At 40.1% G+C, this 15,144-nt stretch overlaps 1 protein-coding gene across 1 annotated transcript in view; it reads left to right on the top strand.

Moving 5' to 3' along the window:
- The window catches only part of SLC35A1 (solute carrier family 35 member A1), a 16,784-nt gene extending 1,640 nt beyond the window's left edge, over window positions 1-15,144 (top strand). The window contains exons 2-8 of the mRNA XM_005518187.3: window positions 1,727-1,904; window positions 6,972-7,131; window positions 7,484-7,636; window positions 8,882-8,948; window positions 12,245-12,421; window positions 12,841-12,975; window positions 14,298-15,144. Coding sequence (XP_005518244.3) covers window positions 1,727-1,904; window positions 6,972-7,131; window positions 7,484-7,636; window positions 8,882-8,948; window positions 12,245-12,421; window positions 12,841-12,975; window positions 14,298-14,428 — 1,001 coding nt within the window. The 3' untranslated portion in view covers window positions 14,429-15,144. The remainder of the gene's footprint in view (window positions 1-1,726; window positions 1,905-6,971; window positions 7,132-7,483; window positions 7,637-8,881; window positions 8,949-12,244; window positions 12,422-12,840; window positions 12,976-14,297) is intronic.

Below are 15,144 nucleotides of genomic sequence, written 5' to 3'. Positions count from 1 at the left end.
AACTATCTGTTCTGGATAGTAGATTCATTATGTCATGCTGCATTTGGTTTACCCAAGTTTCCAAACCATTGCCAAATTGGAGCTTTTTTTTTTTTTTTTTTTTAAAGAGTAGTTAATAGCAGCAAGGATTAAGTTTAGCTTTAGTTTGGTGGAGCATAGACTTAAAATTTTCGTGTGTCAAATCACAGCATTAATATAATTTCTGTCAGCACTGAAGCATCATTAGAAGATACGTTTTTGTAAAACCAGATGGGGTTAATTATACTTCCTGGTTGTTATGCCCTTGGATTTCCTCCCCACAATCCAAATTTAATTTAAAAATGGATTACAGCTTGTAAGTCTCTTCTAAGCATTGTTAGTTTAAAAACTAATTGGCTCTACCTTTTAAAAGTGATTACTGACGTGGGTAAGATTTTTATCTATGAGGAAGTAGCTAATTTAAATGATTGCAGTGGCAGGAGGTATTAACTGTACCTTGAAGAAATGTTATGCAATTGAAGACATCTCTGGCTTGAAAAAAACATGAACCAAAGCATTGGTGGCAGTGGATTCAGCAACTCATTCCTTTATTAAATGAGCAAAGTTATTACAAAAGTACTTATCCTGTATCTCATTCCCTAATCAGCAGAAGAACACAAACTTTCACCAATTAAAACACGTTTCTTTAGGGTATTTAGATCACTGCAGTGGCCTCAAGGGTGCTGCTGAATGACCAATACCCACCAGAGAGATGCCAGACATAACAATCTACCAATTTGAAAAAGGATTTTGTAGAAGCTACACATTTGCTGGTGTCTCATGTTGGGTCATGCCTTTGTGCAGAGAAATCCCATTTGTAGTTGTGTGCTGTTCTCTTTGCTGGCTCAGATGCAGGCTTAGTCATTCCCTGACCTGGGAATGCAATGGAGTGGCCTGAAGGAACTCTCAGGCCTCAGAGGAGTGTGGATGGATGAAAAACTGCCTGTGCCAGGAGACCTTGGACAGGCTAACTCCTAAATTTTGCAGGATAGTCGTTGGTCCAGGTCAAAACTGTTACAAATATTGCTACTGTTGTAGGAGTATAGCAGTGGGGAAGACAGAGGGGCTAACACAAATTATGCGCAGTCTATTCTGGTCTAGTTTAATTTACTGGAAGAGCCTTAACCGTAGACCTTTCTACAGGGTATTTTTCAAGAAAGTCCTTTGTGTGAAGTTCCATCACCATTCAGAGTAAAATCTTTTACTAACTTCAGTGGAAAATAGGGCTGATGGAAATGCTGCCTTATTTATTAAGATTTGCTAGATTTCTTTGCCGATAGTGAACTTTTCCTCCATTTTTGGTTTTGCTAGTCTGCCAATGCTCTTTGTGTCAGAGTTCAGTATATTACATGAAGAGGATCAGCTGCCATTTCAGACCGAGCGCCTACCTGTCAGCTAAAGCACACAAAGACTTTTTGATTGTGATTAGATAAGTATTAATGTATGATTAGTTTTTTCTAGAATGAAGGATGATTATGAGGGCAAGATAGCATCTTATTTTCAAACACTTGGAGCTCCTTTACAGCCTTCTTTGAGAAGGCTGTAAAATTTAACTGAAACTTTTGTATGTGTAGTGTTTCCTAACATTGTAATTATTGTCTTCTGACACAGTGCTGTTTGATACATCCCTCCAGCTGGAGAACACACTGTTTCAGTTCTTAAATTAAAATGAGGGTCACACTGAATCATCTCCTCTGTTTTGTTTCAGAAAATGTCAGCTTACTGTTCAAGCTGTACTGCCTCATGGTGATGACCCTGGTTGCTGCCACGTACACGGTGGCACTGCGGTACACCAGGACAGTGGAGACAGAACTCTACTTTTCAACGACGGCTGTGTGTGTCACTGAAGTTATCAAGTTGTTCCTGAGCATGGGCATCCTGGCTAAGTAAGTGTGGGAGTGCTGATCAGTATTTTGAAAACCAGTCCTTGCTTCTAACCTCAGATTCTCGGGTACTGACATGCAGGTATGTTTGAGAATGTGGCTGGATAATCATGCTGTGGAAGGGTAATTTTAGAGCGGGTTAGAGCTTGTGAGTCCTCATCAACTGAAACTGCTTTGTATACAGCACAATATTCAGGTGTGTCCTTTCTACATATTTTCTATTGTATGCTTTGTAATCAGTTCAGAGTGTCAGCATGGATTATCCACGATGTTTTGGGTCTTTAAAATGTTGGTGTAGATGAAAGTTGGATTTTCATCATCTGCTGTGAGCCATCATCTGCTGAGTTGCATAAAATTCTAATGTTCCTACTAATAAGTTTTCCCAAACAATGTTACAGAGAGACATTTTACTGTCTCTAATAATGTGCAAACCAATGCTGAAAGACTGTGATCAAAAAATATTAGTTTCTGTAATTCCAGACTGCTGCTAAGAACTAGAACTTTAGTCCTTGCGTGAGCATCTCAAGTAAGGAGGCTATCAGTCTGCTGCCATTTCTCTCAGCTGCCCTGTGCTACATCCTTCCTAGGAAGAATCTTTAGATTCTGGACTTTTCCAAAGCCCTGTTCTTGCTCCTGTGGTAGAATTTGTTCTTTTAGGGTCTCTATCTCTCTTTGTGGCTTTGTGGTACGTCAGAAGGCTGGCTGTTATGTGCTAGAGGTTCACTGAGTCACATGATGTGTTTCAGATTTACATCAGCTCTTTTCCTCTTTAACATACAAATGGCATTTTACTTGCTTTAGAAGCGAGATAATACCAAAAAAAAATGGTAAGGCAACTATGAAAAACTGCCTTTTTTTTTTTAACCTTTCATTAAATGAAATGTGTTAGAGAAGGCAGGTGTGACCAGGGGGGAATTTCTCTTTTTCTTTTCTTGCACCCTGGGCTTCTCATTCTGTCGGCACAAAATGCTGGCAGAAGTGACTCTGCTGACACATGGTTCTGCTGTGGTTCTCACTGTTGTGACCAATGAGGATTCCACTGGATTTCTGGAGACTGTAGGAACCCACACTTCCCCATAGTGAGAGACCTCTGGATAGCCTCACCTGTGTGTATAATTTGTCCAGTCTTAAGCACCTGGCACCCAGGCTGTTTATAGTACAACTAGTGCAGCAGGGTAAGCAATCCCTTTTGTTAAGGGTCTGTAATATTGTGTTCATTAAATGTATGAATGGTCTTTTTTACTTGAAATAATTAAAAACTAAATTACTTTTAACTCAGAAAGAAGTCTTAGTATATTGATGTTTTTGGAACAGGCCTGCACAGCAAAAAGTCTCTGTATCCCATTATCTTCCCTTTGTCAGCAGAGGATGTGTAGAATGGAAGTGTAGCCAAGGGGACAAGCATGAGCTGAACTTTCCTTAGCAGGTGGCAGAAACTTATGGATGCTGTTGTCTTAAGTTGACAGATATGATGAATTATCTTTCCTCCTTCATTTTGCTTTTCATATCTCTACAGATCTGTGTTTTCATCACTAATTTATTTTCTAAGCCAGGCGTCCTAGTTTAATTTTTCTGGGATCATCCTTAGAGCATTTCCAGTATTGTTACATCCCTTTTGAAGCAGGATCCAGAGCTGCATGCTGTATTCAGGATGTGAACATGCCATGGCATTAGGCAGAGGGGTGAAGGTGCTTTCTCTCTTGGCCTCAGTTCCTTTCCTAAGGATTCTGCTCATTTCTTTGAAGCTGATACCATCCTTGAGCTGGTGCCATCCAAGAACCACTTGCATCTTTTTGACAGGTGCCCACAACTAGATGAGAAAGGGTTGCTGTATGTAGAGGTCATAATTTCCTATGGGTCTTTCTCATTTATTAACACCTGAGCCTTATTTGCCAGTTAAAATGGGAAGAGTCAGATTCATTGAGCTGTTTGGAGGTTATAATATCTATTCTGATCTGGTCAGCTGGTGGGGTTTTTCTCTCCATAGCTGAGGGAGAGATGGGCACCAGCAGACATCATTCATCAGGCCAGCTCATCTCTCCTTGGCAGAATGTCTGGCATGCTGGTGGGTCCAAAGGTTGCCAACTTTCAAGTAACCTTCCCTTAAAGATATTCTCTTATGAATATGCTGAAAAGCATCAATTCCAGCATTCTTTCTGTGTCTCCTTTACATCTTCCTTCGGTTTTAAATCCTAACCAATTTGTCTCACCCAAGGCAAAGTGCCTTTGTAGCTCAGTAACAAGTCAAAAGATAGAGTACCATCTGTTTTTACTGTACAGCAGGACACATTTATGTGGGTACCTTTTCTTTTTGAAAGAGACAGCATTGGTAACTGCAGTATACAGGATACTAGAGTACAACTCTCACACTGGTCCAGCTGCTGAATTTGTTTTCTTGCACATTATTACATGATGCCTTCACTGTTTACTCTTAAGGTATCTCCTGGAGGGCACATTGAATGGATGAATGCCAAAGAATTGTCTTTCAAAAGAGAAGCTTATGATAGTTTAAGCTGTTGTAATTGTTAACTCAAGTGTACCCTCCATTTCTCATGTTTATTTAAAGTCCTGTTCACCATCTGGTAATAGCATTTGCTACATACTTAGCTGGTACATAACTGCTTAGCAATGGATGAAGAAAAGCAGAGCTGTTTTGCAAACTAGTTTTAACTTCAGCTTTTCTAACAAATGTGTTTTTCTGTTGCATAAGTGATAGTTATTAGTATCTCTCACCTCTTCATACCTAGGAATTGTCTTTGTCAATGGGGTAATGAATTTATGAGAGGGGAAATGGCTTTAAAGTGAAAGAAATTAGATTTAGGTTAGATATTAGGAATGAATTCTTTAGTGTGAGGGTGGTGAATCTCTGGAGCAGGCTGCCCAGAGATGTGGTGAAAGTCCCATTCTTGGAAGTGTTCAAGACCAGCCTGGATGGAGCTTGGCGCAAATTGGTCTAGTGGAAGGTGTCCCTGCCCGTGGCAGGGAGGTTGGAACAAAATGGTCTTAGGGTCACTTCCAACCTGAACCATTCTACAAAGAAAATTTATTATGTTTTAAAATTCAAACCTAGATCAACATCAAGAAAGCTGAATTCAAGCTAGATAATTTTCATTTTCAAATTTAATCTTGCAGCATACTTCTTTGGGCACCTAATTTTGCATTATCAGCTGTACATTTAGGTTTGGTTTAAGTTATTTTTTGGCCATGTACTGAATTCAAGTTATAGTTAGAGATTCTTGGTAAGTGCATGCTTCAAAAGCATATCCACTGCACAGATGAACTATTAGATAGTTCATCTTCTTGTTCTCAAAAACTATAAGGAAGATGGTGGCTATTAGGCATGTGTTCTTCATTGCTGAAATTTGCTTCTAGAAGTCAAAATAGACAGTACTGTTGCTTCTGTGACTTTGAAAATGTGATCAGCAGATTGACTGAGCATGGTCTGGAACAGAAACAGGTATAGTTTATATACTATTTTCTTGTTTGACAGCCCACCTTAGTATCAATGAATAGAAGTGTGGGGTTTTTTTTTTTTTATTTCTTATTTTCATAGAGTAGTACTCTGTCTGTGCTAAATATATTTTATTTTCAATTAGACATTTGAGATAGAAGCTCTTCAGTCCAGCTGCACTTGAGTATTACCCAATTTTCTTGTATGTCTTATCTCCCAGTCCTAGACAATGTAGTAAATACATTCAGAAATGGAACAAACCAAAAAAAAAATGCCCATAATATCAATTACTCCTAACATTTTATATAGTTTTGTATTTAGTGCAATTAACCATGGTGAGCTATAGCAGGAACTCTTCCCCTTTCTTGTATTGCAGACTTCACTTTAAGTGCTACTTGTCCATGGATTTTCTTGTTATGATTGTTCCAGACATGTCTGGTTTTCTGTGTGTGCTTTCTGTTATGGAAAAATACAAAAAGAATCCCTTGCAGCTTCCTGCAGCTCTCCCTACCAGGGGAAAAAAACCCCAAAACAACAAGGAAAGGAAGTAAATGCTTTGTGGAAGAAGGGAGGAAGGCAAGGAAAGGCAAATTTGGATGGAAGGATCATGAGAGGGTAAAGTCTGTGAATCTCTGGAGAGGAAAAGTTTAGCAACTGGAGTACAGAGTAGGGCTGATAAGGAAAGGAAGATATGCTGAAACAATGTGGTTAAAGCTATTTATTCATACAAGTAGGCAATAGAACCCCAGAGAGAGTTAAATTTAAGAGCAGTACAGTTTGCAAGTTGCAAGGCCTGTGGGAGGGGGCAGGAATGATTTTGGATGTTGGTATTTGTCAGCGCTAAGCAAGAGAAGATTGGAAAATGGGGGCCATGGGAGAACTGGGAAGAGGACTGGAGCAGCAGCAACAAGTAAGCAGCAAATGTCAGATTGATGTACAGGTGATAAGGGAGAACCAGTAATGCAGCTGTGAAAAGCTGAGTAGCAAACTGCAAAAGCAGCCAGCAGCAACATGTTCTTCCCCATTGGCTGCTCTGTCACACACTATAATTACTTGAAGGGGAGGTGTGAAATGCAAAGACAGGGACAGGCGACAGGGAGCCCCCACACACCCGCCAGACCTCTTCATGTGTGTGCTGGTGCTGGTCCAGCATCTCCCACAGGACAAGTGAGACTGGGAGCACATGGCTGACTGAGGAATGAGAGGTTTTTCTAGGTAAGTAGTGTGCAAGGGTACAGTCCTTTTTTGACTGTACTGTTTACAGGCCCAGTTTAAAGGGAATCTGGAAAATCATGGGCATGACATCGTACACAGACATTAATACCCAGTAAAAAAGGGGAGACATGAACAACAGCCTTCTGCTTCACTGCCTATATTGACACACTGCTACACATTAATGCATCTAACTTCCTGATTTCAGAATGTCTCTCTTGACTTCAGGGCTTTTTACTTGTTCAAAACCTCTCTTGTTTTTTGGCAGTTAACCTTTTTTTCTTTTATGAGCAAAAAGATTGTGGAGAACAAATTTTCAGCTCTCCCAAGGGATTCAGTGATTTGATTTCTGTTTTAAAATACCAGTTTAAGAATGCCCTCAGTTATGCTAATATTTTATTTTGCAGAGAAACTGGAAGTCTCACAAGGTTAATAACATCTTTAAAAGAAAATGTATTTGGAAGTCCTAAAGAATTGTTAAAATTAAGTGTTCCATCTGTGGTGTACGCTCTCCAAAATAACATGGCCTTCGTGGCTCTTAGCAACTTGGATGCTGCAGTCTACCAGGTAAGACAAGTTTCTGTCAGTAACAGATCTGGAAATATTTTTCCTGGTTCATGAGGCACACATGTCAGGTATCTTCCTGGCACACAGCACTCTTCAGCCTCAGTATTAAAAGCCAAACTGTGTTTTGTTATATTCAGAGCATACACTCTGCTGCAGAGCTCTGGCTTTCTGAGCTAAGCCACTCACTGCCAGAGTCAGTTCAAATTCGCTTTGTTGTAGCTGGTGGTGGATCTGTAGGAAATCAATGAATATAAAAATCTGTCATTCTGTAGTTGAATTTACCATTTTATTTTCTTGTTTTGGAGGAGTTTATAAAACCATGTTCTCTACACTACATTTCCATCTTTTTTAGGTGACATACCAGTTGAAGATCCCTTGTACAGCTTTATGTACGGTCCTGATGCTGAACCGTACCCTTAGTAAGTTGCAGTGGTTCTCTGTCTTCATGCTATGTGGTGGTGTTACCCTTGTTCAGTGGGAGCCTGCTCAGGCTACAAAAGTACAGGTAAGAGTTAATATTTTGCCTCTTCAGATAAAGAATAAACGACCCTTGATTATTTCACCTTGACTGTGTACCAGTTCAGGCAGGCTTGTAGTATTGCTTCTGTCCCCCTTGTTGGAAACACAACTGATTGCTACAATTAATATAAATTACCACAGCTATCATAATCAGTCTAATGCAGCATCCTAGGAGTGTCTGAGTAATAGATTGTTTCCAGCAGTTGGCCGTGGTAACATTGTAATTGTTGGAATGGAGAACTTGGAATCAAAGCACTGGGAGGAATTAGGAGTGAAACTCCAGTGCAGTGTGTATATGTCATTTAAACACACCCTTCAGAGGCACTGACCTAATACTGTTGTAGGGAGAAACAAGTGTCTTCTGTTTCTTGGGTCATAGCTGCTACTCAGCTGCATTAGTGGGAAAGGTAGGTCATGCCTCTGGCAGTACTGGCCACAGCCAAGTGGACAGCCTCTGAGCACTGGTGAGGTACCCACAGAAAGTGAAACACCACACAGCAGCACTGAGCTGATCTGAGGGACAGCCCTAAATCAGCAAGTGCACGTGGTACTGCAGTGAAATGCTAATAATTTGGCCCTACTTAATGAAGTAATTCTGCGCCCTGGTTTTGACTAGGATAGAATTACATTTCTTCCTAGCAGTAGCAGTTTCAATGCTGTGTTTTGGATTTAGTATGAGAACAATGTTGGTAACACACTGATGTTTTAGTTGTGGCTCAGTAGTGCTTAATCATGTGTCCAGGTCTTTTCAGTGTCTCCTGCTGTGTCAGTGAGGAGGGAAAGAAACCAGGAGGGAGTATGGCCAGGACAGCTGACCTGGCCAAAGGGATATGCTATACCACAGAACATTACACCCAGTATGGAAAATCAGGGAAAGCCAGGAGGGGCTGATTGCTGCTGCAGGATTGGCTGGGCATCTGTCAGCAGGTGGTGATCAATTATCTTGTACATCACTTAGTTTTCTTGGGTTTTATATCTCTCTCTCCTTTTGTTAATACTAGAATTATTAGTAATTTTTATTTTGATTTAGTTATTAAACTGGGCTTATATCAACCCACAAAGTTAACTTTTTGTTTTCAGTTCTTCTCCCCACTCTGGGGCTTGGGGGGAATGAGTGAAGAGCAGGGTGGTCCTTAGTTGATGGCTGAAGTTAAACCACAGGACTCTGGAACTGATTATTGTGAATGACTGAAGTGTTGTATCCTTTTTAAAATAATGGTTGATGTTGCAGGTGGAGCAGAACCCATGGCTAGGGTTTGGAGCGATTGCTGTGGCAGTGCTGTGTTCAGGATTTGCAGGTACAGTATTATTTGGGTACGTGGGTTGCACTAAAGGATTGGAGAACTCACAGTATTTAAAACTGAACATTCTACATTTGTTAACTGTCTTCCTTTAGTAGTTTATTCCCTCTGCCCATAATTATCTTCTACGTTTGGTAATTATGGCAGATTCATAACATGATTACTCCCATTGTCAAGAAAATGATAGGAGCATGTACCATTGGTTTTACATGATGCAGCATAGAGGGCTGGTTTGCAAGTGGAAATGTCTTTCAAATGCTGTGAGTAAGACTGTAGGGAGCAGCATAATGACTCACTCTGTACATTTAATTAATGCACATCAATTTTACAAAGTTTACTTTGCAGTGAATAGCTCCCCTTTGGTGATCACATTAAATACTTGCATTTTTTTTACGAGGGGAACTGAGCTCCTTGCTCAGTTCTTGTACCAGCTCAGCCCTGAAATACACGTCACCATAGTTCTGTAGGTGGAAAATCTATCTAGGATGTAGAGGGAGCATGAGAGAGGCAGAGAGGTCGATTAGTAGCAGGAAGCCTGGAAAAACTCAATGAAGGATTTTTTATTTTGTTTATTTTTGCTTTGTTCTACAACCAGTGTCTCACCTCAGCGTAGTTTTTTCTCTCGCTTCTGAAGAAGGACACCAAAACTTTAGGACAAGTTTTAGGACAAGCTCGGAAGTAAAGATATGCAAATTACTTGGTAATTTGAAATTTGGCTCATGGGGCATATTCCTCTGGCTGTAAACTGGATTCTTCCCCCATCCTCTGTAAAAAATCGAAGTACTATCACCCACCTCTAGTACTGTAAAATCTTGCAAGAATAATCTTGTGCTGTGCATAGATGCTCGTTACTCATGGAAAAACATTCTGGTGGGTAGAGGAGGAAAGGAAGAGAGTGTCATTCTTATTTGGTGTCATCTCAGTGAAATGGGCACTTTGAAGCAGAAATACTAAATAAAACTGTGTAGAGCTCAGTCAGCTTTTCCTGAAAGGTTATGAATTTCCTTATTTAAATAGATGCTCCCAAGCCGCAAGACAAAATACAGCCTTCAGTCTCCTAAAACTCCTGCTTTCCCCAATAATGTGGGTCAATAGCTGTGCTTCCAAAGGTCTTCAAATTCAGAGCACTGACACGCTGATGCAGGCAACTTGAGACACTTAGGGCTTTCTTCTCCTGCTAAAGGATTGCAGCTTGGGTTTCCTTGCTGACAGCTGAAGCTCTGGGGCAGCTGGGAGGGACTGTGTGTTTCATCCACAGAGCTCCTTGTGCCCTTGGGGCTTTACATGTTGAAAACATAAATTCTATTCAAATTCCCTTCCTGTTCTTCCTTCCCATGCTCACATGAAGCAGTTATTTTGCCATTAGACCTCCAGTTTCTGGACTGACCATGTTTTATGGTGTGTTTTATTAGTCCAGAAAAATGAAAAAAAGGTTGTGTGTTTTTGTCACTTAGAGATGGAAAAGAAGTTTTTTTTTCCTCAAATTGCTGATCCTGTGATAATTTCCAAGTATCTGGGGCCCCAACAATGCTTTTAAAAGCATTGGAGGGATAATTTAACAGCAGATCCTTTGTGAATTAAAACAGTTCTGAGGAGTAAGTTCTCCTAATCAGCCCCCATTCTTTCCTTCATCTTGCCTAGTGGATTTGTGGATTGTATAGTCACAAAACTAGAAGCATAGTTTTATTGATTTGCCTACTGTTTTCTGAGTTTATAACATTTACAAGTATGGTTCATACTCAAGCCAGATTTCTGTTATGTTGATTACACATTGTGCTCTGTGGGTCTTCTCAGGGGATGGAAGTCTCAAGGTAATTATTTTGGATTATTTTAAAGGCTGCAGTCTTTTACAATACTAGTTTGTTGTTTACACTTTTTATGAGATAATGTCATATTTCCTTGGTTTTATACTATTTGAACCCCTGAAATATAAATCTGCCTTCTCATTTATTCACCATAAATACTCACTGTATTCTATTAAATTATAAATTGCATTTTTCATTAATAAAAGAGTAGCAAGACCTTCCTTGAAGCTAACTTGGGGATTTTTTGGGGGTGGGGGGGTTGTGCCTAGGGCTTCTAACACACAGGTCTTTGTGCCACCTTTTTTGGTTCCATACTATTTTCTCATATTGCATGAAGGATCATATGTGATATTAATCACCAATAAACTTCTAGCCCCAGAGTCTAGGGCTCTCACCAGAAGGTCATGGAAGTCACTGGTAAGAGTCCTGCAGAATGCTCTGTGTTTTGAAATGTGGAGGAAATTCCAGAGCTTGGCAGAGTCCTGATGAGTGAGCAGTGGTTAAAAAGGCAGGTGGTGAGGGCCTTGCCAAATGTCTGCCTCTTAGTCTGACAAATGCCTCCCAAGTAGAATAATGAAGAAGTATTTGGGGAGTTTCAGTAATGCAAAGCATAAAAATGTTGTTCTTCAATGTGGTATTGAGAACTAGAGCTTTAGATTAAAATGGATTCCACTTCCTCAAAACCAAGCTGTAGTTTCAATTAGCAGAAGGCCTCAGTTTTGATTTGCTCTTGTAATCCCCCAAAGCTGTGGTTTCAGAACGAGCTGCTCTGCCAAGTGCTCTGCCTGCACAAAGCTCCTGAGGAGTTTTCAGTTTCAGTACTGAGGTAATATAGATCCTCCCCTACCCCCCAAGAGAAATCAGATTAAAATCAATCTAAAACTAAAATCAACATTAAATTATTTTCATGGAGGCTGTGGATTGAAAAAGCATAAAGATAGGGAAGGATAAGGATAAACAGGATTGAGGGAGACCTTCCCGTTGAGTCAAAGCATATGGATCCCCTTGCTAAACTTAGCCGACTTGACCAATGGTTTAGGCCTAAAGGTTGTAACTGCACTTAAACTTAACAACCTAATTGGAAAAGATTCTGTGAGACAACAGTAACTCCTTATAGGGCTCAGTTAGTTACAAATCTAAAGTACCTGAGAATGTAAGAGAGGAGCATTCATAGTCCCTTTGCTGTAGTATATTCATGCTCACACAGATGTAAAGGAGTTTGTACACGGTGCAGGTGCCATGAGTTCAGTGAAGTACTCCCATGGGATGCCTTCTTATCTTCTCAGAGGGCCAAGGGTCGAGCCTTGAGGAGTGGGGCCACCAACAGTGGATCCATCATTGGTGTTCAGCAGTGTCTTCCAAGGATAGTGAGCTTGGGAGTTTGCTGGCTCTAAGAGGTTGTCTGGTTTTAAAATGCAATAAACAATGAATCATTCTTCTCACCGAAACATTTTCAAGTTTTTGTTTGTTTTGTTTTGTTTTTTTCAGGAGTTTATTTTGAAAAGGTGTTAAAGAGTTCAGATACTTCCTTGTGGGTGAGGAACATTCAGCTGTACTTATCTGGGATTGTGGTGAATTTATTTGTTGTGTACATGTCAGATGGAGCCAAAGTTCTTGAGAAAGGGTTTTTCTATGGCTACACATACTACGTCTGGTTTGTTGTCTGTAAGTATCTTGTGGGTTTAGTCTTTTGACATTGTTTTTCTTCTTTAACAATGATACAAATGATTGCAGGAAGCTACAAATTCAGTCTGACACACTCATAGCTGTGTTTTGAGGGATTTTATTTAAAAAGTATCACTTTCTTGGAAGCTTTTCAATTAAAGTTGTTGAAGAAGTTATTAAATTTAAAACTGTGCTGAAACAGCAGCCTAAATAATTGACTAGCAAGTAGATCATCTTTAAATGAGTTTTATCTTATTTACAGGATGCCACGGAGGCATCCCCATTCCACGAATGATCTGTTAAATTACTAATTAGGGTAATGGAGCCCAAAGTAGGAGAACACTAGTGGAGTAAAATGCATCATTTCAAGAGTAACCTACTGCACCTGTACTTATGGTAACACCTTATCTGCTTCCCAGTTCTGGCCAGCGTGGGTGGCATCTACACCTCGGTGGTTGTTAAGTACACAGATAACATCATGAAAGGCTTTTCTGCAGCGGCAGCCATTGTTCTCTCTACAGTGGCATCATACACCCTCTTTGGCCTCCAGATAAGTAAGTGCCTTTCTGCCTTTGATTTGATTTGGTGGCTGTGCATGTTTCTTGCCTGCCTAGCCTGCTGTACATAGCTCATACCAAAGCCATCGTTTATGCCCCTCTCAGTTTTTCTGGTTTTAGCTTCAAGTCTTCTCCAGGAATCCCATGCACTCATGCATCATCGATTCTTGTTGTGGTGCACAAAGGTACCTGGTGACTCTGTGCTTTCAAAGACATACGTGCTTCGTTCTTTCAGAGGCATCTACAACTTCAAACAGAAAGAACCTTTCTGGCTTAAACAGCTTTATTTTCATGCATCACTGTCTGATGCAGTTTAGTGTGATACAGCTGTTTACCTTGGGACTGCTGTTGATGAGTTATTATTTCTTGTCAGGTTTAGTACAGCCAGTGCCAAATTAATTCCTCAGCTATTTCTTCAAGGGCTTTACACATTCCTGATGAGTTACACCCACTACTGCCTTAACTTTTACTTTCCCCATCTGCTGTGGACACCACCATGTGAGAAAGTCAGAGTAGCTGGGGTTGTGACTGACTGATGTGGTGAATGTTTTTGAGAGGAAAGCAGATGGCTCTGGGCTGTTCTGCAACTACAAAGGATTTTCTCCCCACTCAAGTCTGTGTCTGATACTGTGCCCAGTACTCCTGCTCCTCAGTCCTTCACTGTTTAGTTGTGGGTAGTTTCCTACCTCAATCCAAAGATGGTGTGGGAAAATGGTGGAAAAACTAGCTTTTTGATGTAGTATTAGTGAGACAAAACTTAAGGAAAGTTTGCATAAGGAGAAAATAATCAGTGTTTGGCTGCAAAAGAGCACTGTAAAGCAAGGGATGAAAAAATTTTAAAAACTTACTTGGGCAGAATGTTTTCCTGACAGTTGACATAAATCAAACCTGGACTAATGAGTTTTCTGTGAAAGCCTCATTAATAGAGTTTCTTAATAACCCTGTCTAGACATGGAAAGTTAAAAAAGGTGTTATCACAGGCTACTTTATCACATCCACTGACTTTTTATTATTAAGTTCATTGTAATGTAAGCCTGTACAGATGGCACCTGGGACTGCAGGAGATGCTTCACTCTTGCTTGTATGACCACTACCACCACATTATTGCTGATGAGACTAATTGGAACCGTGCGGGGATTGTAAACACTCAAGAGATCCCAGTGACAGGATGAAGTTAAATGCTGTGACTTATCAATAGCTTGCTGTCTTCTTTTGTTTTGGGTAACTTCAATGCTGTCATCCAGATATCATAACTTACGTGGTTTGCTGAAGGTTTCTTATATGGATGTATTTATTTAAACTATTTTGTCTCCTTTCAGCTGTTACCTTCTCCCTGGGTGCTTTCCTGGTGTGTATTTCTATTTACCTCTATGGATTACCTCGACAAGACACCACAAAAATCCAGCCCTCAGAGACTAAAAGCTCAAAAGAGAGACTTGCTACTGTGTGATGTTGTCCATAAAAATGGACAGATGGACAAGAGAAAAAACAAACTTTAAAAAAAACTGTATTTTTTTTCCAAAATTAGCCTTAAGCTAGTCATGAAATGGTTTAAGTGGGATAGACTAAAAGCAGAAGTTAGTTCTGTCTTACCTGTGTTGTTTCCAGCGGCTGACACTGAGGCTACACTACAGCTGAGGAGCTGGCTGGGTATTTTATGGAAGGTATTCTTCATTCACATCGTCAATGAAGAGTCTCATTTACAAGAAAAACCCAATGAAGGAACTGATCACTCAATTGTATATAATGTATATAATAGAGAGAAATCGGTTCTTTGTGTATTTGATAAACTGTCTTGCTCTTTGAGGGCAGAAATGCCTGAAAGCTTCATAAAAAAAACAAAACTATTAAAAAAGCAACTACTGCCAGAATTTTCTCTTAAAATACTTGGCAATTGCAGTTTGATTAATAACAGAAGAGTTTCTCTTCTAGGCAACAAGTACGAGATGATGCAACTCTGCAGGGAAGACCCCTGCTTTGAGCATCACCTATCTTAGTGTGATAGAGGTAGACTTTGTTGTTTGGTTTAAAAAGTCAGATGAAAGACTGAAGCTGTGGATTTCCTTTTACTCTTTAAAATGTGTTTTTATATCAGCTAGAGGTGGTAAACAGATCTTTTATGTGTAGTACAGGGGAAGGTTTGTATTTGTTCCTGTACCTCTGGCT

Source organism: Pseudopodoces humilis, chromosome 3, assembly GCF_049639895.1.
Source record: "Pseudopodoces humilis isolate 2021_Gansu_Grassland_sample_001 chromosome 3, ASM4963989v1, whole genome shotgun sequence".
In the NCBI taxonomy this organism is placed as follows: domain Eukaryota; kingdom Metazoa; phylum Chordata; class Aves; order Passeriformes; family Paridae; genus Pseudopodoces; species Pseudopodoces humilis.
This window is presented reverse-complemented; position numbering and strand designations above follow the sequence as displayed.